This window comes from Solanum tuberosum, unplaced genomic scaffold, assembly GCF_000226075.1.
Source record: "Solanum tuberosum cultivar DM 1-3 516 R44 unplaced genomic scaffold, SolTub_3.0 scf00123, whole genome shotgun sequence".
NCBI classification, from domain to species: Eukaryota; Viridiplantae; Streptophyta; class Magnoliopsida; order Solanales; family Solanaceae; genus Solanum; species Solanum tuberosum.
In genome coordinates this window covers 1,422,186-1,447,838 of record NW_006239048.1, presented here as the reverse complement: position 1 = coordinate 1,447,838, position 25,653 = coordinate 1,422,186, and the positions used below count along the sequence as shown (strand labels likewise).

The 25,653-nt window shown below is 33.9% G+C and overlaps 2 protein-coding genes across 2 annotated transcripts; both read left to right on the top strand.

Annotated features, from left to right (window-relative positions):
- The first annotated feature begins 222 nt into the window (after positions 1–222).
- Positions 223–13,181, top strand: LOC102580628 (protein CHROMATIN REMODELING 25). Its single transcript, XM_006350347.2, has 21 exons — positions 223–562; positions 1,026–1,406; positions 1,930–2,016; positions 2,119–2,359; positions 2,428–2,553; positions 2,647–2,703; positions 2,794–2,880; positions 3,111–3,206; positions 3,646–3,696; positions 4,434–4,508; positions 4,620–4,706; positions 5,853–5,944; positions 6,035–6,167; positions 7,200–7,319; positions 7,397–7,510; positions 7,600–7,683; positions 7,765–7,839; positions 7,909–7,964; positions 11,690–11,864; positions 11,938–12,036; positions 12,419–13,181. The coding sequence occupies exons 1-21, from the start codon at positions 378–380 to the stop codon at positions 12,854–12,856; spliced, it is 2,859 nt and encodes a 952-aa protein (XP_006350409.1). The 5' UTR covers positions 223–377; the 3' UTR covers positions 12,857–13,181.
- A 2,009-nt stretch (positions 13,182–15,190) lies between these two features.
- Positions 15,191–15,723, top strand: LOC102580294 (uncharacterized). Its single transcript, XM_015310063.1, has 2 exons — positions 15,191–15,384; positions 15,463–15,723. Exons 1-2 carry the CDS (start codon positions 15,321–15,323, stop codon positions 15,621–15,623), a joined length of 225 nt encoding a protein of 74 aa, XP_015165549.1. The 5' UTR covers positions 15,191–15,320; the 3' UTR covers positions 15,624–15,723.
- The last annotated feature ends 9,930 nt before the right edge of the window (positions 15,724–25,653 follow it).

Here is a 25,653-nt window from a genome sequence, read left to right as displayed (position 1 = left end):
GAATTTGGTGCTCAATTTGAGAGCAAAAATAGAGAAAATAATGTTCAAAATTTCAAGAATACACAAAAGTAGGGCTTCTATTTTTTATTTAATTTTTTAACACATAATTTCTTATGTATCGTTAAAAAATGATGTAACGAGTGTACTAAATTCAGTTGTCAAAGTCTTAATATAAGGTTCCACCTTACGAACTGTGGCAAGTACAAGGGTATCAAGTTATTCCGCCTATTAAAAACAAATATTTTAAACTACTATAATCTGTAAGATATCAAACTAAACAATCTTCCTAGAGACGCTTCCCGCTTCGACTTACCGCCAAAACGGAAAGATTCAAATGCCTTAAGCAGAGAGCAGCTCTCGCGTCTGAGCTACGAGGAATGGAGGACGAGGGAGAGGCTCTTTCAGCATCGAGCGACAAATCCCTTAGAGAGCCAGAGGATGGCATCGATTGCGTATCTAATAGTGGCGAGGACGACGACGATGAATGGAATGTAGAATCTCAGGCGGGTACCAGTTCGCCAGATGAAGACCGTAAATCGCAAAATGTTGATGCTCTTGTGAGGTAGCGTGAATTTTTATATACTTGAAAAGACCTACCATTCTGTATATGTCATCGTACGAGTACGGTATATGTTGATTAAATTAGGGTTTCACAATTTTCCATATGTTATCTGTGACAGAAGCTGTTTAATTTGTCAATTGCACAGTCTCATTTGAGCTAGGAACTCTAAGTGCAGCAGTTAATATGGATTAACTATGCCTAAATCCAATGTAGTTTGGGCCATTTGTATGAATCTTGTATATCCATTCTGCTGGGTTTGGCCAGTTGCTAATAAAGTTTGAATCTTGTCACAATGTTCCGATTCACGTCTTTTAAGTTTTTAATGTATTAGAACGAACATTTCACTTTTGTGCGAAATGAATTAGTCATACTTCTTTATCTCGATAAATCACTAATACTTAAGGAAAATTATCTAGGAGTCTTATGATATTGATCTGTGATATCCTGATTGTTATGAATTCAGGGGTAACCTTATTGTGAAAAGACAGTCCCTACTTCCACGAGTTTATTCAGTGACAGATGCAGCAGCCAATCTCCGAAAGCCATTCAAACCTCCAAGCTCCAATGGTTACAGTAGTAGCAATGAGCATCTAGCTCGCCGTCTTTGTGCTCGTAAAAGGTTTGTGCCATGGGGTTCAACAAGTCCAACATTGATTGCTATTACAAACAGGCTGAAAGCTCCAGAAGCTGCTGAGATAGATGTGGTGGAAGACAATTTAGAACTGCCACCTGGTGTTGAACCTCTGGTGTTGTGGCAGCCTGAAGAAATTGTGGAGGAAGGCTATATTTTAGTACCTATAATTGTGGATCCATTGCTTGTTAGGTTCCTTCGTCCTCATCAAAGGTACTCACATGATATAGGTGATATAGGGTGTATTTGATTATATTTATGTGATATTTAAAGGCATATTGTTGAACTAAGTGCATGAATGAAAAGGCAATGTTAGAATTTGAAGCTATGGATATTTAAAATGTATCATAGTGTGAAGCACTCAAAAGAATTCTTTATATCTTCTCATTAAGTTACTTTGTGCCATTTTATTTCATAATATTCAAGTTGAATTTGCAACATTAGTTTCTGAAGATACACATCAGTAAGTTGATAACATGTTCACTCCTCCATCATAACTCCAAAAAGAACATTTCTTCCTTGTTTCATTAAAAAGAAAAACTCCAAAGAAGAACATTCTATTATTCGCCGAACTTCAACCTCTTAATTTTTTCTTTAATACCATATGTTTTTTAATCTGTTTTTAAATGAATTTCAATCAAGTTAAGCAACATTGAGGAACTCTTAAATTTGACTATGATTGCAGCATGCCGCAGCATCTATATCATTTAAAGACTATTCATGATTTTACTTGCAGGGAAGGGGTCCAGTTCATGTTTGACTGCGTGTCAGGTGCACTTAGTAGCTTCAACATTAATGGATGCATTTTAGCTGATGATATGGGGTGAAGTATTTTTGATTATTCTCCCTGACTATGTGTCTCTAAGTTGAGTGATCTTAGGTGTTTCATTTTGGCTTATTGGCTGCTCTTTGCGTTTTAGTGCAGTTTGGGGAAGACTCTGCAATCAATCACACTACTTTACACTCTTCTTCGCCAGGGATTTGATGGAAAAGCTATGGTCAGGAAGGCAATAATTGTGACCCCTACTAGTCTCGTTAGTAATTGGGAGGCCGAAATCAGTAAATGGGTTGGAGAAAGAGTTGAACTTGTTGCTTTATGTGAAAGCACCAGGGATGATGTTGTGTCTGGCATAGAAAGCTTTATCAATCCCCGTAGTAATATACAGGTAAGTTTTCTGAGCGATCCTAGTTACATTATGGTTGAGGGGTATCAATTCATATATTGTTCTCCCAGGTTTTAATTGTTTCCTACGAGACATTTCGGATGCATTCTTCAAAATTCAGTAATTCTGGATCATGCGACCTTCTCATATGTGATGAGGCTCACAGATTGAAAAATGATCAAACACTGACTAATCGAGTAAGACATGTTTACTTATTTTGATGACTTAGATTACTTTTTGTGGATGAACTCTGTAATCTTTGTCGAGCCTAATTTAAAACTTGCGATTAGGCGTTGGCTTCTCTAGCATGCAAACGCCGGGTTCTGCTATCAGGGACTCCAATGCAAGTGAGATCCTATCTGACTTTTCTTTAATATCTTTTATTAACATAATTTGTTTTTGCTACATAATGCATTTTTCTTTCCCACAATTTCCAGAATGATCTAGAAGAGTTTTATGCCATGGTTAATTTCACCAATCCAGGTATCTTGGGTGATGCTGCACACTTTCGGCGTTATTTTGAGGTGAGCTTACACTTGAATTCAAAAAGTTTAACGTGAATTCTTATGTCCTTATTCTTTTTCCACAACTTTGTGGGGTTTAAAGAGCAGATAAGCTTTTTTATTATATCATCACTGAATGCAAAATCCATATCTTTTTTACTGGGTAAGGAGACATGTATTGGTTATCACTATTTTTCTCTGTATATAAGCATTTACCTTACTGTGGTTTTCCTCGATCCAACTGTTTGTAGACACCAATAATATGTGGTAGGGAACCCACTGCCACAGAGGAAGAGAAGAAACTAGGATCTGACCGCTCTGCTGAACTGAGTTCCAAAGTTAATCAGGCAAGCTTTCCACTGAAAATTATGCAGTTTCAGAATTTCGGCTTGTTGTTGATCTATTATCTGCTCTGGCTAGTAATTCTACACCCAAATCCAGTGTAGAAGAAAGAGATATAATGGAGATATCATTCTATAAACCTAGAAGGCTTGAAGCTAGTCCATAATCTTTTTGTTATTCTTTTGGAAGAAAAAATTAAATCTTTAAATTTGGCAAGTCCAAAATAGTCAAGAAACCAAATGCAATCAGATATGTTAGAAAATTAAATTAGTGCAAATTGGTTTTGATTAGGATATCACAGTCATTGCAGAGTTTGATGTCTGCCTCTTGTCTAAGGCTGCTTGATAGGGACCCAAATCTAGCACATGCTTTCATGTAATGATTTGGCGTGTTTTTTCTGCACATCACTGACAGTCTTTTTTTTTTTTTTTTTACGGGTCTCAGTTTATTTTGAGGAGGACAAATGCGCTATTGTCAAACCACCTACCACCAAAGGTATGCCTTTTCTTTAATTCATTAGATATTGTAATATAGTGTATTATGAAAAGTGTTGATTGTGCTTCAGACGATTTGATATTAAAAGAAGTTCAATGACTTTATCTACTGCACTTTTAGCTACTCTTATCGGATCTGTTGTTTTGGCATATTGTTGTTTGAGGTACTAATTAAGTGATGAACTACCAAGTTCTGATTTGGTGTCTATGGCAAACTCCTTTGTCTCCTGTATGTTTGCCGGACAAAATTCGGACCAAGTAGAATAGTACTAACCTTTTGGATTTTAATACAACTTTTGACTGTGTTCTCATTCTTATGATGCGAAAGAAACCTTTTCCATCTAACAAATATAGGAGCGCAGCTGGCAGTTATTTAGTACTGTAAATATAATAATAGTAATAGTAGTAGTAGTAGTAGTAGTGGTAGTAATAGTAATAGTAGTAATAATAATAATAATAATAATAAAATAAATAAATAAATAAATAAAAGAATGTTACAAGTTGTTAAAGCAACAGATAAAAAAATAAGAAATAAAAAATTTGTCTCAAAAGAATGTCTACTCATTTATCTAGATGATAACAATATGTTGGTAGGGGTAAGGTCTGTATATACTCTACCCTCCTCAGACTCCACTTTGTGGGACTACATTGGGTCTATTGTTGTTGTAATAATAATATGTTGGTAAGCATTTTGATCATTCTGAAGATTTTGAATGATTGCACCCTTTTACTCTGCAGATAATTGAAGTTGTTTGTTGCAAGCTGACACCGCTCCAGTCAGAGCTGTACAATCATTTTATACATTCAAAAAATGTAAAATTCTCATTTTGCTAGCTTTTTGACATGTGAAGTATTTACATAATTTAGCTTGCTTCTTGGATAATTTAGTTTGCTTTCGTTCTATTCTACCACTACCAAGTACAGGTGAAACGAGCTATCGCTGAAGAAGCAAAACAATCAAAAATCTTAGCTTACATAACAGCTCTGAAGAAGCTTTGCAATCATCCAAAGGTGAGCTATCATTCTCTCATAGTTTCTTCAAGTCTATTCATACGTAACAACTATACTGCTTATTTTCTGAACTGGAAAGTATACCAGGTATTAAGTCTTCTTTTAAGAATACCAGCAAGGCTGCAAGTTTTTGTTTTTTTTGTGTGCTGTTTGAGGTTTTCTATATTATATATGTTGAATATTTCCCCCTACCTTCTCTTTTGTTTCTTATTTTAAAGGAGAACAAAGCAGAAAGAGAAAACTGATACTTATAAGATGTACCTAAAACCATTTCTTTAATGTTTTTGGCAATTAACAGATTATTTTATTATATTTCTTTAATGATGATACTTTGAAAATTTACCTGAAATTATTGCTCCATGTTGATACCTTGGCAATGTATCTGAAAATATTGCTTTATACAAAATAGGTGTTAAGAGCTTTTTGCACTTTACAAGATAGTGGTGAAGTTAATGGTGGTCTGCACTTGAAGGGACTTGCATAGAAGACTGCTTCTTTATGATTGGAAATTTTGGAAAGAAAAAACTCTTGAATTGTCCTTGCTTTTACCTTGCTACTGTTTTTCCTTATTACTGTCACATGATAACAGAATTGTAATCCGAATAGGAGGTAGGAAATTTCTAATCCAAACGTAGGAAAAGTCGTGATATAATCCATTTTGGATTTGTTCAATTTTCAAAGTTAAGGTCATTGCTTGCAGAAACCTCAGTAAAATGAATATTCTCGAGGATTTGAATTTGGAAGATCAAAACTTTTACAATAGCTCTAGTTGTTAACTTTCTCTTTTTGATATCAATTTTTTTTTATGTGAGTTTCTGCCCCGACTCCTGTAGGTGCTCAAGTTCGAAACTCCGGGGAGTATTAGTTTGCTCCTCCACCCTCCTCCCAACATAAATACTATGCTTTGTTTGTGGCAGTGTTCGAAACCATGACATGTATGTAATCCTCACATCATATGTTGTGTCCTTACCATGGAACCAAAGCCCTGGGGGCCCACCTCTCTGGTGTTAACTTGTTACTGCTTTTCCTTATGACTTTCATAGTGCCATATAATACCAAAAATTCCTAACCATGATATTATCCTTCTTGTGTTTATTCAATTTGCTAGTAACAAAACTGTTTCTTACTAATGTCAAATATCTATAGCTGATATACGACACGATACGAGGTGGAAGTCCAGGGACATCTGGTTTTGAGGACTGCATCCGCTTTTTCCCTCCAGAAATGTTCTCTGGAAGGTAAGCTGTTTTAGCCAACTTTCTTTCTGAAGATAGTGTTCAACTTGATTAATTCCAAATAAAGAAATGGCCTTACAAATAATCTGCTAGGTGTGGCTCATGGACGGGTGGTGCTGGATTGTGGGTTGAACTTTCAGGGAAAATGCATGTCTTAGCCCGGCTACTGGCTCAACTTCGTCAGAAAACAGATGATAGGATTGTTTTGGTTTCCAACTACACACAGGTATAGAGGAGTAACTATAGTTAACAGAATCTGAAGTGTGAAATACAAGTTTTGTTACATGTGTTAGTTTTCTTTGATTTGGACGTATGTTTTATTTGCTATGGCTTTAATTTCAGCTTCTGAGTCTCATAGACCTCTTAGCATGGACAGGACTCCAAATTTTTCTCCAGCATGAATCTGTTATTGCTGGATGCTAGTGTAGAATTATGATTTCATGGCTTGTGGTCACAATTATGAATTCATGATTTGAAGGGGTAAATAGTATGCTGAGATTGTAAAAGTGCATTCTATCTTTTCTCAGATGTGTGCATGGAGGGCTTTGGGATGGCTGAAAACCAGTATTTTCCTTTAATAATGGGTCTATTAGGATCAGCACATCATTTTTTATACTGGTTAAAAGTGTTATGTATATTTTGGTTGGCTCTATCAGGATACTGTTAGAAGAGAATGAGAAGATAGCTATTGGCAGTGGTTTAGTAGTCCATCACCACAGTTTGACTATAATATCCATATTTAGCCAATCCTAGGAGTGTCACTTCCTTTTCTGCAGATGTGCTAGCTTTCTTCTTCCCATTCTCTCAGTCGAGTACTCTTATGTTTTCCTGAAGTAAGATACATGCCAGTTGCCACATTGATCTTCATCAATCTTAAATACCGAGTGTTTTCGTCATTTCTAATGTTCTAAGTTCCATATTGTTAACGGAACAAGTGACTGTATTATCTCTCGGCTCTAGCTCCTTTAGTTACTCTCAGTCTAATATCTGCTGGTAAAACTTCAGCATCAGACAAACTAGTTTGTGACTGTAACTTTTGTTTCAGAAGATAATGAAGGTTTAACAGCCTGCTTTCAAGATGTGAATACTGTGATATAGCATTACATATTTGCTTATTACATTCAATTTTTTAGTGTATAACTGAAATTCTCTCATTTGTTTCCTCTTCCTTAATGAATAAGTAACTGATTTCTCTCTGTTGTTTTCTCTCCCTTCTTTCTTTTGACGTCTGTCCTAACTGTGAGTTGTGAATAATCAGACACTGGACCTTTTCTCTCAATTATGCCGTGAAAGGAGATATCCCTTCTTAAGACTTGATGGAACTACATCAATTAGTAAAAGACAGAAGCTAGTTAATCATTTCAATGATCCAGCAAAGGTACTTGGGGATTTTGTTACACTTGTTTATCTTACTAAGATTTGGCATTACCAAGACTTATTTAGTGCATCTTTTAGGATGAGTTTGCATTTCTGTTGAGCAGCAAGGCTGGAGGTTGCGGTCTTAATTTGATTGGTGGGAACCGTCTGGTTTTATTTGATCCCGACTGGAATCCAGCCAATGACAAACAGGTGAAAGCTTTTCCCGAGAATTACCAAATGATGCCGGAATATGTTGCTTATCAGGTACATAATATTCATATTTTCCAACTCTTCCTCAGGCTGCTGCAAGAGTCTGGAGAGATGGACAAAAGAAGAGGGTCTACATCTATAGGTTTTTGAGTACTGGAACTATTGAAGAAAAGGTTTGATTCCTAGAAGCCTTTGCTTAACGAGTTCCTATCTTCTCTAATTGTTCGGTTGAAGAAATTTATTTTTATTTGCAGGTTTACCAGCGTCAGATGTCAAAGGAAGGTCTTCAGAAAGTTATTCAGCAGGAACAAACAGATTCTGATATCCAGGTAATGTTTTAGAGCCTCTTATTTTTTCTTTTTCTTCTGCTGTAATGTGGTACCAATATGTGATTGCAGGGAAACTGTCTCTCAGCAGAAGACCTGCGGGACCTGTTCACATTTCATGATAGTAGGTATGTTCCATGCTAAATGGGATAGCTAATGCATTATGTGAAATCTCCTATACCTTCAAATGGCTCAAGTATTTTTATCAGTTTTGGTGACTTTTGGGGATTCTGTAGTGTGAAAGTGCACCTCCCCCATTCCCTTTTCTTTTTTCACATCTGAGTAGTGCTGGCAAATGAATGGGTCGGATCTAATATAGATGGGGCAGAAAATGGGTTAGATAAAACTGAACAAAATTTCCAACTCACCCATATTTTATGTGGATAAAAAACGGGTTGAATGACGGATAATACAGATATCCATATTATCTACACATACAGGACTGAAATTTGCTAACATATTATATCAATCATCAATTGAATAGTTTGACATATAAACTATATAAACTCTATGTAAACTCAAACAATTTGAGAAAGGTAACCATTTGTATAATCTATATAAACTCAACACCATAACTGGTACTGAATTTAGAACTTTAAATAATCAAATAGAGCAAAAACAAAGAGGAAAAAACTCCTACCAGATCTGTAATCTTTATACTTTACCAATTAAATCTACTAAATCTCCTACTTGCCCCCATAAATTCTGTTTACACCAAAAAAAGGAACAAACTAAGACAATTCATCCTAATCTTCTGAATGGAATTGCTAGTATTTTCAAAATGTTTTTAGTTCCTCTCTTTCCATACTATCCACCAAATACATGCTGTGATGATCTTCCACCAATCTTCCTCTCCATTTCTCTTTCTCACGTTCATTCAATGATTCGAAAGATCCATACTAGACCCAGGCATAGCCCAATTTATGCCCAAAATACAAAATAACATGTGCCACAGATTTATCGTCGTCTTACAATGTAAGAAAAGATGCTCATTGCTTTTATCCTCCTGACCACATATTTGACACCTTTAACAAATCTGAAGACCTCTTCTTTGTAGCTTTTCTTGTGATAAACATACTCACCTTGCCACCAACCAGACAAAACAAGATACCTTCAATGGAATTTTTGTCCTCCAAATCAGTTTCCTAGGCCATACCCCATTCAGGGGCGGCTTTCTTGTGGTAGTAATTGCGAACATCTCTCCTCTTCTCTTAGCGTGCACAGTTTGCTTACATGCCGCCTTAGGCACATCTCTCTATGGAGCTATTATGATTCATGAACCAAGAAGCTGATTTTACTGAAAAATTACCTTTGTTACTGAGTCTATCTTGTTGCCCTGCGTTTCGACCCAAACTTCCTATAAGTTGAATCATGGTAATTAAATTTTCTACTTTCCGATCATTCAGAGCTCCCCTAAAGATAAGGTTCCACCCTTATTGATTCCAAACTTGGTTTATCTGGTTGTGAGTTTGTGAGCTTATAGAGTAGAGATCAGGAAAAGTGGATTTCAAACTATTTTCACCAATCCAGTGGTCCTCCCAAAAAGCTGTCTTACTACCATCTCCCACTGCTATCACCACATTTGCCCAAAATCATTCCACAGATTCCTAATGCTCTTTCCATACACTGCCATACATAAGTACTTGTCAATTCTTTAGTGATCCATTGGCATTCCATTTCAGATTCATGATTAATGAAATTTCTCCGAAGTGTCATATCTTCATTGTTGTACCTCCATAACCACTTCTGTAATAGGCTCTTATCAAATTTTTTTATGCTCATCCTCCCTGTTTTTGGCTGAGAGTAAGTACATCCCATTTTACCAGATGAGTACTACTGTTTTCTTTATTACTTTGCCATAGGAAATCTCTCTCCTGGTATGCTCACAAATCCATCTCAGCATTCTCATTTCTGCTATTTTCATCTTCTGGACTTGAGAGTTCTTAACTGGCCAACATTCTGTCCCATACAACATAGGTGATCTAACAACCACTATAAAATTTACCTTTAAGTGTTGGTGGCACATGCTTATCACACAAGACAACGGATGTGAGCCTCCATTTCATCCACCCCACACTAATATGATGTGTAACATCATCGTCGATCTCCCCATTTTCTTGGATTATTGACCCAAGATACTTGAAACTTCCTTTTTTGGGGGATGACTTGTATATCAATCCTCACTTTCACATCTGTCTCGTTAGTTGCATCAATGAACTTGCGCTGCAAGTACTCTGTCTTAGTCCTACTCAACCTGAACCCTTTAGACTTCAGTCTGTCTCCAAAGTCCAATCCTCTTGCATAGTGTTAACTTATTGCGTGTCTTCAATCAATACTATGTCATCTGCAAACAACATACACCATGACACCTCCCTTTGATATGCCGCATCAGTTCATCCATCATCAAGGCAAATAAAACGGGCTAAGAGCTGATCCCTAGTGCAACCCCATCTTGACTGGAAAGAGTTTTAAGTCTCCTCCCTCTGCCCTTACCTAGGTCTTGGCTCTATCATACATGTCCTTAACCAACCTAATGTATGCAACATGTACACCTCTAGGCTCTAGCCTCCAAACATCTCCATAGAACCACCCTAGGGACTTATCATATACTTTTTGTAGGTCAATGAACACGATATGTAACTCTCTATACTGCTCCGCCAATCTCCTTAAAGGGGAATGACTTCTGTAGTTGATCACCCCCAAATATATTTGAATTGGTTGTCGGTGATAGATACACCCCTCCTCACCCTAATCTCCACCACTCTCTCTCAAACTTTCATAGTGTGGCTTAGTAAGCTTGATACCTCTATAGTTGCAATTTTGAATATAACCCTTGTTCTTGTACAAAGGGATCATTATACTCTACCCCTTTCTTCGGGAATTTTTTGTCGTCTCTAAAATAACATTAAACAACCCAGTTCACTCCATAACTGTCTTGCCTGCGGTCTTCCAAAATCCCATCGGCGTATTGTTTGGCCCGGGCGCCCTCCCCTTCCTCATCTTACGCATAGCCTCCTTAACTTCCTCAAGTTTTAAATGTATAACCAAACAATATTTTACAATAATGTTTGAAAAAAGGAAAAAGTTTTCATGAGCAAACGGCTCCTTAGCAAGCACTAGCCCTATCATTTCCGCACATGTCTTCATGTGATGCCCTTTTTATATTCTTATTATATATGGAGTATGATTGGATTTCAAAGAAAATTTAGAGCACACCCACTCTTGACATGTATCAACACTAAAAACTATAGAGCCAAAGGTAGCAGTGATGCTGCTTTCAGTGCTTGGCTTGTGGGTCATTGCCCACTGTATCACTGAACTGAGGGGACGTTCTGAAAGAGAAATAAAAGAGGGACAGTAGTGGGCATATGTAGAGAAAGAAAGAGAAAAGGGTTGGGCTTAATTTTTGTGTTATGAAAACAAAAAGTTAAAGAATCTCTTTCTAGTTGCTATGGAACAATTAGAAGATTCTTTAGAAGAAATACGGGGTTCTGCTAAATTTGTCTATGTTAGCTATTGTGCTACTAGGCGCATTTAAAGGGGGGAAATGGTTATAATACGAACCTGCTACCTTCATGTATATAATATGATACTATGGTTAAGAATTCATATGTTTCTCTTATTTGTTTTCTTTGGATAAGAAGAAAGATCCTCTACTATATTGGAGGGGTTAACTGCATAGCAGATACTTATGGAAGCTCACATTGTGTAATTTTTATGTTCCTATACGTTAAGCCATTTTATTATGAATCGCTGTTACTCTCATCTTCATGCTCTATTATAATTTTGTATCATGTACGACCAAAATGCTTCTTGTTTTCTATATTTAATTCAACTTCAAGTGTTAATACAGGTCTGAGATTCATGAAAAAATGAGCTGTGACCGCTGCCAACCAGATGCAGTGATGCCAGATGACAACATCATTGCTGAGTTGCACACTCAGGGTCATCAGCCTGATCAAGAGGATATTGGGGCGTTTGCAGGTGTAGCTGGTTGCTTGCATACATTACGAAGCTCAGAGAGGCAGGTTGGTATTTATTTGTATAGTCCAAGTATCAGTTCTGTTATTTGGTTCTCATACAACAAACACCCTTCTCCAGATAGGAGCTCCCAAGGAAGAGGACTTGGCCAGTTGGGGTCATCATTTTTCCCCAAAATCAGTACCAGATGTAATTTTCCAGTCCGCAGCAGGAGATGAGGTAAGCAGAGAGTTCAAATTACTGTTGCATTGAGCTCAGACTAAACCCCTCTCCTCTCATGCCCCCGAGCAACAAAAAAGTAAATGAAGAAAAAAAAGGAAAGAACAGTGAGTCAAACTTCTGAGTTCTCATTTAATGTACTTAAAGATCTATGAAAAGCTAACCACGTGTCATACTCCAAAATTTTTTAAAAAAATTAGTATGACCAGTGGAAGGTATATGGGCAGATTTGGTATTATGTGAGATACATTTTATGATACTATGATATTATATATTGACGCCAAAAGAAAAAGGACAAAAACTTAACCTTCTATGTCCCTCGGGGTCTTGTTTGCTGTTTCATTACATTAAATTGGAATACTCATTTTTCTAATATTTGCAGGTTTCGTTTGTTTTCACTTGCCAAGTGGATGGGAAACTCGTGCCTGTTGAATCAATGCTAAAGTCAAAACAAGAGGTGGAAAATAGAGATTCACCTCATTTCAAAGAAATGCTTATGAGAAAAGCAACATTTTCATCTCCACGTCAAACACCATCACTAAAAACGTTGTCATCAAGCAAGCCGTCTAGTGAGAAAGAGAACTCCCTTCCGAAACAGGATTTGACATTGCAAGCTCAAGCACTGTCAGCATCAACTCCTAATGGAACTTCTATGAGTACATTACCTGCATTTTTTAAACCTTTGCAAAAGCCAAGAAGCAAGTTAAATAGACCTTTAGAAGATACTAAAATATACGAGAAGAGCAAACTCTCTTCCGAGAATCTTTTGCCCAAAAAGAGATTATCTCCTGATTACATGTATGATGATGATTTTGCCTAGAACAAGGCCCTTGGTGTTTTTTCCCCCCATTTGTTTCAGTTTTACCTGGTTACATGCATAAACAATTCCCCAAGCTATCAAACCTGCTATATGTTTCAATTATATCTGGTCCTAATTAATGATCCAAAGTAGCTCTCAATACAGAGAAATTTGATTAATGAAATTATTTGCATTGTAAAATTTGGTGGTTTGGCTAATTCTTCTGGCCTCGATTAAGGTAACATTTCCATTAGTCAATTCTCATGTTTTGCAAGTGTTTTCTAATTTTCCCATTATGACATGTTGGAAAGACACTTCTTGCTATGCCATGCCAAGAAGTTTGTTGATGGGAATTTAGTTGCAGTTCCACACCTTGTAATCCCTCTCTCCACCTTTTGATCTCCTATGTTTTCTATTCCTTTTCCTTCTATGTGACTGTATTATAAGATTTTAAAAAAAAAAAAATACACAAGAAAAAGAAGTTTATTTATGGATCTAGGTTTTGTCTTCAAATAGACAAGCTGAACTTCTAGGATTTCGTTTATCCATAGTATTTGTCCATTTTGATGATTTGGCCTGGGGTAGCAATTCGACAGATTGAGTCAAATTTGTGTGAGTTATAATGGGTCAAGATTCAACTCGATCCAAATTTGCTTAGTCTTAATGTGTTGGGTCAAAGTTAGGCAATGGGTTATAGATGAGTCAAGACTCAACCTAACCCAACAAAGTTATTAAGTTTTTATTGTTTTATTTTCTTTTAAAATAGAGAAAAGACTCAAATATGCCACCAACCTTTGACAAAAGGCTCATTTATGACATCCGTTAAAAGTTTGGCTCATCCATGCTATTTTCATGTCACGACTCAATTTCTCAGGTCATGACACCTATTATATCCCACCAGTAGGTAAGCTTAACCCATAGCCCAACACCAGAAGCGACGGGCTATCTAGCGGAAGAACACATAAAGGAAGCAGGGAATAAATAGCATGGAGAAGAAAGGGAAATAAACAGATTAATACATAACAAGACAATCTCTAGATTTGACATCAGTCGGTAGTCGAGCTTATAATCAAAATAGGAGTACAAGACTTTACCAATACAATAAGTACATAACTATCTCTGAAAGCATAATAAAGATTAGTCCTAGCCAACATAGATGGAGATAGACAACCTGACGTCAGGATCTCACCCCAGTATCTGAATCCCAAAAGCTGCTCCGTACGAGATCCAAATCAACGGCGAGAACTCGTACTATGATCTGTAAGGTGCAAAAGTGTAGTATGAGTACCAACAAGCGGTACTCAGTAGGCATAGGCCGACTGAACTCCAAAGATAAAACAAGTAAATACAACATCTAAATAAGGAAAACACATCACACAAGTATCTATCAAGGAGATATAGCATGATAATACAAATAGTAAGAACAAAGGAATAATGTACACTAAGTAAGAGACCGAGACAAAGGAACATATCTAGAGGCGCAAGCCCAACAACCTAATAACGATAAGATCCTACTACGAAAGTCAACTAACCAAGGAAAGAACCACGGTAATACCGCTACTCAACATAAATGCAACCGAATCAAAGAGCACTAAGATAGGGCAAAACCTACCACTTAAGTAACTAACAATCAATTTGACATAATACACACAATTTTAGTCAAACAATAACCTAATCAGACCTCCATAAGACCGAAGGTACAAACAACAAACATAATTTAACTGCCCCCATAAGACCAGCAGGTGCAAACAACAATCAATTATACTAGTGATAGGCAATGCATATGAATGCACGTAATGTAGTAGAAACCAGCCGAGCCATCAACACAAAGTTCCACACAACCAAGTATGTACACCTACCTCTTGTCCCTGTAGCTAGGTAGGAACCATGCGGCTCCCTCCTCATGTTCAGTAGGTCACACATTCAGAGGGACCCATAGGGGACGGGACAAGTCAGTATACACTGCTTGGTCCCGATCTAGGACTTCCAAATATATATATCCGTCGAATACAATTGTATCCAATCAAAGAGAGGATTTCGAATACAATTGATACATAATACAAAACAGTTGTGCATTAAATAAATACAGAAGACAATGTAAAATAAAATACAAAATAGAACCCTCCCTCCTCCCTATCTGATCTCACTCGCCTCTGCCCTTCTAATTTGTATTCATTGTGATACAAATCCATTTGTATTTATATATTTTTCTACAAAATTTGCAAAAAAGTACAAGAATACAAATGCTTAGCAAATCAAAGTATAACTATAAATTATAATGAGTGAAACTGTAGCTAAAAAATCCTATCATGATATTTGTTGTTTTTGAAAGTTTCCCATATTTAATAACCAGTTGGGAAAAAAAGTGTACTCGCCCAATTTTCCCGTCCATTGCGGGCCGATCCGAATCCGCCCGTTTCTCTATTACCCGAGCTGAGGGGCAGACAAATTGGGTGCTAAGGAGAATACTTATACAAACAGTAAAATGTGGAAAGACAGAGGACCAGGAGTGAAGATCCTCTGGCTTTGGGCCATTGGAACTGCTGGAAGTATACCCTTCCTTCTTCTCCATTTTTTGAGGTTTACCTTTTCCCCCAAAACTTCAGTTTCTTCTTCTTTTTTTGCAGTTTTAGTAACTAGCGTTGTGAGGACCAGACTGCGGGATATGGAGCAGTTTATGAACGCTCAGCAACAAACGCCTGGACCTATTGACTCACCTGCGACAAGCGATAATGATGATCATCAATCATTGAATTCTGAGGATTTCATTCGGGAGGAGAAAGGGTGAATAATAGTCTTGTATGCTATGTGTTTGATGAATTGTCTGAATGGTGATTTTAATTGTTCCTTTACAGAATTTGGAATTATTTAACTCTTTTCAGCTCTTTTCTGGTTTTCCTTTAAATTTTTTATCAATTTGCAAGCTTTTATATGCTGATCATCTTTGTTTGAAAGCATAATACATAAATATGCCCTTTAATCTTTGCTTCCATCGGCATTTACGCCCTCTAACTTTGAGTTTGCACAAGTAGACATTTAAATTTGTATAAAATTGAGCAAATAGACATATTTGTCCTACGTGGCGTCCTACATGATAATTTTGTGTGGTGTCTTACGTGTATTACGCCATGTAGAACGTGTGTGTATATTTGCTCAATTTTATTTAAGTTTAAGTGTCTATTTGTGTACATCCAAAGTTGGAGAGCATAGATGCGGCTGAAGAAGCCAAGTTAAAGAGTATATTTATGTATTATGCCTTGTTTGAATGTTGTATAAAGTAGAACCAATAAATTAGTTGATCGATTTAATTGAGAAGTTATACCCGGTAAAATGGATCTTTCTTGATTTTTAGCAAATCATTCATCTGCAAGTGTAGTTTTTGAAGCTAGGGGTCGTTTGGTAGTTGGTTTGGAGGTGAGTTATGCAGGTATTAAATTCTGTGTAAGTAATACCAAGTTTGATAGTTAGTTAAGAGGTAAGTTATTCATGTATAACTTCATCAACCTCAGTAACCAGACTCTTCTTCCCATGCTATGGATTTATTGCCATTCATATACATTAGACATGCTCCATTGACATTGTTCGGAGTTGCTGAAAATGAGGTTGGTTGTTCACTACTTTCGGTAGGAGGATCTTGTATCAGGTAAGAAACAAAAAAGGAGGATCTTGTATCAAGCTTTATGCTCTGCAGATTTGTTTCCAGAGAAATTGGAATGTCGAAACCATGTAGTAGCCTAGAGCTGTCCATCTTTAATTTGTCTTACCATGAGTTCTATGTTCTGCAAAAGTTGTGGCCTCATTCTATCATACAACATATTCTTGTCATATACATGTTGAGGCTTCATTGAGTCGATATTTGATCTGCCATCAATGAAACTTCACTTGACTTTTGATAGAGTGGCCAGCTAGAAGGACCAGAGAACACAATAAAGCTATAAAAATGCACTCTTCTGATTGTTACCTCTGCTTAGAGAAGGAGATGAACTACTCCAATATTAATATGCAATGGCGTTACTCTGCATTTCCTTAGTATCATAGATCTGAAATAGTAGATAATCTACTTATCAATTTGTTTCTACTGTTGACTTCTGGGATTGTGTATACCTCCTTCATTTTAGAGATTTCGGGAAGGTAGCTAATCTACTTAGCTAACTTGTTTCTAATACAACTTGCCCTCGATTAGGTTTTGGTCTAGTAGTGAGAGCACAATGCATGATGTTTTCGAACCTTGCCACATACAAAAGCCTAGTATTAAGTTGAACAACTGGCTCTTCAGGATTTCTTAGTTATTAAAAGTATAGTGTTTCTAATATGACTTCTCGGTTTGTGTTTTGTGTATTAAGGAAGATACTCCAATGATTAAGTCAGCATATTAACACTTAACCAAGAACTCAAAATGCAGTGGTAGTATCTCACAACACTACAGGAGCTACAAGTGGAAATTATGGAGGTAGTCACTCTAGAATGCTCTCAGCATATGCAACAACTCAATGCCCACGTGGTTTGGTTATTGGTTTAGTATATTTAAAAATCAAAAACCGAACCAATTGATGTGTATGCATATGTCAATATCCCCTTCTAAACCTGATGATTTTGAAAATTCATAGTGTTGAACTTTTAATTAGCTTATTGCATGACCAAATTTTCAAGATCAAAAGTCAAACGTGTTTAGTTCGACTTGGTTCAACACTGAATATATGAATAAAGAGACGCGTAGAGCAGGTCAAGTGCAAGCTAGTTAAAAAACCGCTAACAGTGAAGTAATGAGCCAAATAATTTAAATTGAATGTTAGTATTTTTTCTAAAAAAAAATTAATTTTTAACTTTTAAAATTGAAATTTTTAAACGTAAAGTACTCGACACTATGTACCCTATCAATTTCATATTACTTGACTTGGCACATCTTTTAGAAAAACTTTTTTTAGAGATGTATTTTACTAAACTAATCTTATTAATTATACTTTGAAACTCTGAATTTAACTTACTACTTTATATAATTATTTAATATAAAGGCTAGAAAAAATAAAATATAATAAATTTTCTTTTCTTAATTAAAAAGTAAAATAAAATATCTATTTTTGAATAGAATAAATTTTTTTATCTAAACAATTATATTGATCTAAATTACCAGCAGGTAATTTAGCACATTCCAATTAGGGGATGGACCTATAAATATTTTATTTTATTTTTTTAAATATGAGGGTAGGGCTAAGGGAAAATGAGGTACGGGATCACAGTCTTAATATCTTTTTTTTAAAAAACAGTAAAGAAAATAAATTGGTAAATTTTATCTTGTTTTATTAAATTATATTTATTTCTGACCATTTATATTTCTTTTCTAGACATAAAAGTACATACTTGAGGAATGGTTAATTGGTTACAATCTTGACCAGGAATTTTTTTAGCTATACACTATCTAAATGATTAATACACTTTCTTCGAAGAAAAACAGAAAAATAGATATAAATTAGCCAGACAATTTGAGTACTTAAAATTTATTATTTTTAAAAGTAAAAAAATATTAATTACATTGAAAAGAGTTAAGGAGTTCTAGTGAAATGTAATGCGCCAATCGTACATGGTATTATAAACGCTTCAGTATCCTTCTTTTTTTGTACTAACGTTCTGGTGGCTATGACATTACTCCCTCCGTCCCATTTTATATGTCCTTCCTTTCTATAAATAGCTAGATCATAATACTTGTTATTTTATAAGATTTATGTATAAATTATCATATTTTGCCTATTATACCCTTGATGGAGTAGTTAATAAATCTTGAAAATGTATTCATCATTTATTATAAAGTTGACTTAAGAAAACATTAAATAAGGGTAGAAAGGTAAAGTTACATCATTTTTTAATGCAAGTGCAAAGTAAAAAGGTGACATATAAAATGGGACGGAGGGAGTATTATACTACGGTCTACGGGTGTGTTTGGTAGGAAGGAAAATGTTTTCCATGAAAAATGCTTTCCTAGAAAATGTTTTCCTGAAAAACAAGTAGACTTTGGACTTATTTTCTCATGTTTGGTTGGTGAATAGAAAATATTTTCCGTTAGTGTTTGATTTATGAATGAAAAATATTTTTGAGAAAATATCTTTTATTTTTAAAAATAAACTTAATTTTTTTTTGGAAGGGGTGCAGGACTGATGGGGGCTCACGGGTAGGGGGTGGGTGAAAAAATAAAAATTTGAAATTAAATATATTTTTTAAAAACAAACTTAATTTTTTTTGGAGGGGTGGGGAGTGGGGAGTCGAGGGTAGGGGTGAAAAAATAAAATTTTGAGTTGATAATATATTTTAAAAACAAACTCAATTTTTTTTTGGGGGCCGGGGGGGAGGCTGGCCAGGAGGGGTCGAGGATAGGGGTGAAAAAATAAAAATTTAAAGTTGAAAATATTTTTAAAAACAAACTTGGTGAGGGTGAGGTAAAAAATTAAAAAAATTGAAGTTTAAAATACTTTTTTTTAAAAGCTTTAAATTTATTTTTTTCAAAAGAAAAATTGTAATATGAAGTTGGAGGAGAGTTTTGGAAAATGTTTTTCTTAATTTTTGAAGGGAAGTCATTTTCCTTAATTTGAGGAAAATGAGTTGATTTGGAAAACATTTTCCAAAATATTTTACCCAATCAAACATGAGATTATTGAAAAATATTTTTCGGAAAGTGTTTTCCTTCGTACCAAACACACCCTACAACTTATCTTCTCCTTCAAAGCTCTGTCCTCTTTTTAGTCACTAGATCTTTCATGAATTTGACATAGTCTAGCATCTGTTCTAGCGCTTCGATCAAAGGGACATTTATTGAGAGTTGCTTCCTTCTTTGTACTTTTTATATATAATTTTGAGAAAATGGCCAAATGACCCCCCAATCTATAACCGAATTTCCAACTACACACTTATACTTCACGGGAGTTCTATTACCCCCTGAGCTATTTTAAAGTGAAATTATTTCCTCCCTGAAATGTCATTACCAAGCATCTGTCTTGTTGTTAGGGATGTTCATGGTTTGGAACAAAACCGATCCAAACCGAAAAACCGAACAAAACCGATTAAATGAACCGATTTAATTTGGGTTTTGGTTTGGTTTGGTTTTAGATTGTTAAGAACCGATAGTATTTGGTTTGGTTATGGTTTTGCTCGAAAAAAACCGAACAAATAACCGAACTGAACCAACAAGTTATATACATAAATTTTATTATTATACATACATAATATATTATATTCATAAACAATTTTAAAGATTTTATATATGCTTCATCTAAATTTATTTATAATTTACTTATGAAAGAAAAAATATCCAAGGTGAGAACATTTTTCTTATTAGTTTCATGTATATGAGTGTCTATGTAAATTCTTTGTGGGACTGAAAATGTCATTGACTCTTCCTTCTATGCCAAAATAGTGAATTTTGAAGTTTTATTCATTAAATTCAATGATTGAAAGTTCTGTAATGCCAGTCATTCTAACTATTTTTTCGTTTGAATGGATTGTTGTCACTTTTTTCATGTTTTGAATGAATTGTTTATTTTAGTTTTATGTATGGTTAGTAACCGAATAACCGAACCAAACCAAACCAAAGCCGAAAATAGCCAAACCGATAAATGTATATTATATTTGGTTTGGTTTGGTTTTGATAATTTTAAAACCGATTAAGGTGGTTTGGTTTTGATTTTGACCAATAACCGACCCAAACCAACCCGTGAACACCCCTACTTGTGGTGAAATACACACACTTGACACGTGTATTTCACCATTTAATGATTTTTTTTAATAAAAAAGTTCTCCTCCTTTCTTTCTTTCTTCCCAATCATTTCTTCAACCCTAACTATACTAAACACCATTTTTTACCTCAACAAATTTATATATCTCTAACATTTTATAAAAACGAAAATTCAACTCACCTTTTTATCTACTCCGAATCTCTAGAGTCTAGAAGATAGCGATTCTAATTAATCAAATCTTTCATCCAACTAATTCAACAATTTTCCACATTTTTTTACATTTCATTCGATTTTCATCCTTAGACAATTTCAGATACACATTAAATGGGTCATGAACATTCGAGATCAGATTCATCCCTTGAAGATTTCACCGACAACTCAAAATAATCGTGGATGAGAAGACCAATTTGTAACACCAATTTGAGAAACCTCTCTCTCTCTTCCTCATTCTTTATTATTTCTCCCTCTAAAATTTTCATGATTAATTTATAATTTGATTTTTTGATTTTGATTCTTCATGGATTTTAGGAGAACATGTAGGATCCTTCATGAATTTTGATACTTCACTTTGATTTTGTTACTCTTGAATCCATCACTTTAAAAAAAAAAGGGTATGTTTTTATAAAAAAATAAATTTAATTTGTTAGATATGTTCTAAATAAGTTTATTGAAAAAATGTTTATTCATTAAATGCATTGTTGTTGATAATTTTATTTCAAACATCCATTGAAAAAGTTTCAACAATGATAATGATGAAAAATGTTATATAGATAAATAAGAAGAAAGAGAAAGAAAAAAGAAAATTAGAAAAAAAAATCGGAAATTTTTAAAAAAAATAGGCAACTCACTCTCTCAAAGAGAGTGAAATACACTCTCCATGCCAACTTAACACTTAAGAAGTTATTTATTCCATTTTAAAGTATTTTAAGGGGGTAATAAGACTCCCGCGGATAATAGGTGTGTAGTTGGAAATCCGGTAGTAGGTTGGGGGGTTATTTGACCATTTTCTCTATAATTTTTTAAAAGGCGTGCAAAAAGAAAATGTGACAATCAATATGGAACGACGAAAGTAATTAGCATGGACCAACTCATTGTTAACTTATCAATTAGGGGATTAAGAAAGTAATTAGCATGGACCAACCCATTGTTAACTTATCAATTAGGGGACCCCCCCCCCCTTCTTTTTTAAATGTGACAATCAATATGGAGCGGAGAAAGTAATTAGCATGGACCAACTCATTGTTAACTTATCAATTAGGGAATCCCCACCCTCCCACCCTCTTTTTGGGTAAAACTTGTTAATTACTACTTGCAAATAACACCACATTCAAGTGGTCAGGCAAAATTGATCCTCCTCATTGATATTTTAGATATAATAATAGGTGAACTATTCATATATCGTTTTGAACATACTTTCTCTGTCCACTATTGCTCACTATTGACTTGACACAAGAATTAAGAAGCAGTAAATGATATGTGTAATTTAACCAAATCATCCTTATTAAATATATGTCATCTACACATTGAAAAATGAACAATATTTAATACTCCCTTCATTTCAAATTAATTAAATTGTTGAGGTGTTTCACACCCTTTTAAGAAAAGAAGATTAAGACATAAATTAGGCTTAACTTTCCATTTTTATTCTTATTAATTATTGTCAAAAATTATGATTAAAATAACTAAACATTAATTAATAACTAAATTCCCAATACTAACTAATGAAGGGTAAAAATTGGAAAAAACATTCTAAAAATAGTCTTGAAAATTGAACAATAAGTTAATTTGAAAAATAAAAAATGTCTCAACAATTCAATTAATATGAAATGGAGGAAGTAGCAAGGATAAAATAGACACAAAATGATAAATTATTCATTAAATTTATAAATTAGACAAATATTGTTGGATATTCTAAATGATATAGTGGACAAATAAAGACGGAGAAGGAGAATATTTTTGACAATGATACAAAGATAATAATGCTCGAGGTAATTATCTCAATGTTTTATATATAACATAATAACAATATAACCATTTAGCTTAAAAAACAAATAAAATTGGAAGAAAAAAAAGAAGAGGAAAAATTGTCACGCAGTTGATCTATCTTGGGAGTTGTCATGCAAGTAGGGCCGGATCAACATAAGTCGAGGCTTAAATCAAAATTTCAATTAGAGATTTAAAATCTAAAAAAATATCATATGTATTTATTCAAAAAAAATATTTTTCTTACACTTTTTAAATTCAAATTGTTGCTTAATTCTTTTATAATTTTTTTTTTTGGTTGATTATTAGTTTTAAGTAAATTTTATCAATTCAATGTTAAAAAATATTCTTTTACTAAAAGTCTAAGACAATTATTATATGGATTGTTAACATAACTCTATAGGTAATAAATTGATAAATTTTAAATAAAAGTAAGAGTTAGAATTGTAGAATATGATTTAAGAAGTTGATAACGTGATCCGCACTTGTTGTAATGCTTGAAAATTAATTAAGTAGATACTAATAAGAATATAATTTGTACTTCACCTTGTTCAATATTTTTCGACTATTGATTTATATTTTTGATATACTATTACTCTAAGTAATAAAAAATTTGAAGAAAGAAGAATAAAAAAGGAGTTACAAAAAAATAATAATATGAATGTTATTAGCAAAAAAAATGTAAAAAGGCAAAACAATATTTTTTGATTTATTCTATTTGAGTAGGGTTAAAGAAAATAAAACAATATTTATTTATTATTTTAAAAAAAGTATTTTTATCATAAATAATTATTTTATTTATAAAAATATTAACATATAATTTATTCTTGATAAAAGTTTAAGAAAATTTGAAGCCTTCCAATTTTTGGGCCTAAGGTATATGTCTCAATTGGTATAACATAGAGCCATGCAAGTAATTAAGCTATGCCAATTAGGGGTTGGACCTATATACTCTCCGTAATATATAGTTCTAGAAATTTTCCACAAAATATTAAAGAATATTCTATAGCTATTCCTTTCGAACAACTTTACTAAAAATAAATGATTTAAAAAAAAAAATTAATTTAATAAATCAGATATAATTGGAAGTGATATACATTGACTAATTAATATAATAAATCTTGAAAAGCACATACACATATTTAAAGTGACTGTTTAGATTAACTCTTTTTATTTATTTATTGAAGAAAGATTAAAAATAGCATATTATGTTTTAATATACTTTAAAAAAGTAAAAAGAAAAAAGTATACTTTAAATATAGAAAATAGAATATATATATATATATACTAGATCGGGCGGGGCACATTTTTTTGTTCACTTTTGACTGAATTATCACACCCCAACCCGCCTCTAGTATAGTTTTGCCACTACTGTATTCCTTCTGTCTAACTATAATTGTTCATTATATTAAAAATAGTTATTCAATAATATTTGTTCAATTTAGAAAATTAAGAGATAATTTATCTTTTATTTCTATTTTATCTTTTTTATTAAATATTATTTATCATCTAACACATTTTTTAAAATATTAAATAGGGATAAGGGTTTGAAAAATATCCCAACTTTGGTCGGATCTGCTGTTGCGATACTAAACTTTCATAAAGACCTATTACCTCCCTAGACTATTTAATACCGTATTTTTTACCCCATGAACTATTTAATAGTGTATTTTAAAGGTATATATGTGCCCACGTGGACACATTACTATTTATAATTTTGCATTATTTTTTATGTCCACGTGGGCAAATATATATGTTTAAAATACGGTATTAAATAGTCTAGTGAGGTAATAGGTCCTCATGAAAGTTTAGTATCGCAACAACAAATCCGACCAAAGTTGGGGTATTTTTCAGACCCTTATCCCTATTAAATATAATAAAGTCAAAGAATAATAATATCACCTCTATTATTTATTGTTTTTTAAAAGATGTGTAAGTTAATAGTATACAACTAACTAGAACGGGTGAGGAGTAATATTTTTTTTTTCTGGATTTATGCTTCTCAAAAGTCATAGTGATGATGGGACGACCGAAGAAAATCAATTTGGGTCTTCCTTTTCGTTTTCTTCTTCTTTATCTTTTTATTTATTTATTTAACACACTACTTATGTTATCTATTTAACATCTAGTAGTTCAAAGAGTCAAAATCATATATTTTAATTAATGAACGGTTTAATGTGTTTAGCTAAATAATACAAGGATCAAAATCGGAATAAGATAGTAACTCAAGGATCAAAATTGTTATTTTCCCAAATAATAAATCTATATAAAGATGTTGGGTTTTAAAAGGTGTGAATGCAAAATGAAGAGTTGCGACTTTTATGAAGAGTTGTGACTTTTATGAAAAAATGTGATTTTTATGAAAAGTTGTGACTTTTTATGAAAAGGTTGTGACCTTTCCGAAAAGATTGTGACTTTTCCAAAGGTTTTGTGACCTTTTTGGTAAGGCACAATAAGAACCTTTTCACACTACCCTTTGTTTTCTATAAACTGAGGGATTTCCTCTCGTTTTTAGTTGAACGAATTTTTTCTGGACTTCTTCTACTACTACTACTAAATCTAGTATTCTAAGTGTACTTTACTGCCATTGAGTGGTTCGCTGACACCGTGATTTTAGGTACCGATACACCGGTGAGTAAGATTGTTCTATCCTGGGAGGATATATTCCATTAACCTCGGGTACTTGAGGGAAATAATTTCCTTAAGGGGACACTGCGCATTCAGTGGACTCGATTTTCTTTCTTTGAGAAAAATATTTTCATATTGTTTCTAATCTCTATTTTCTCTACTAGTTTTAATTTTCGAGTTTGAAAATACTCTTTAAACTTTGTTGTTTCTTACCAAGTTCTTCAAAGTTTTGTTCTAAGTATCTTAGGAATACAAGATGAACAACAATCTTAAGGAAATTATTATACTGTTGGTATTTCTTGTATCTACTGATTGAGAGAAACAGATCATGGAAGTAGAAGATTAATGAATTACTTCTCCAGAATTCGGTGCTTTGTTTAGCAAGGTCGAAGTGAGAATGTACTAGAAGAATTGGTGGTATTTATGTTAAAGATTACACTAGGTAACCTTCTTATTATTTATCTAAGGAGGAAAATAGTTTCTAAA

Bases quoted from the DNA above. Each gene is read 5' to 3' on its own strand.
- LOC102580628 (XM_006350347.2), top strand. From the start codon at position 378: ATGGAGGACGAGGGAGAGGCTCTTTCAGCATCGAGCGACAAATCCCTT. The intron at 2,704-2,793 runs GTGAGATCCTAT...CACAATTTCCAG, and splicing joins TATCAGGGACTCCAATGCAA to AATGATCTAGAAGAGTTTTA. The intron at 11,865-11,937 runs GTTGGTATTTAT...ACCCTTCTCCAG, and splicing joins TACGAAGCTCAGAGAGGCAG to ATAGGAGCTCCCAAGGAAGA.
- LOC102580294 (XM_015310063.1), top strand. From the start codon at position 15,321: ATGTGGAAAGACAGAGGACCAGGAGTGAAGATCCTCTGGCTTTGGGCC. The intron at 15,385-15,462 runs GTATACCCTTCC...CTTTTTTTGCAG, and splicing joins GGCCATTGGAACTGCTGGAA to TTTTAGTAACTAGCGTTGTG.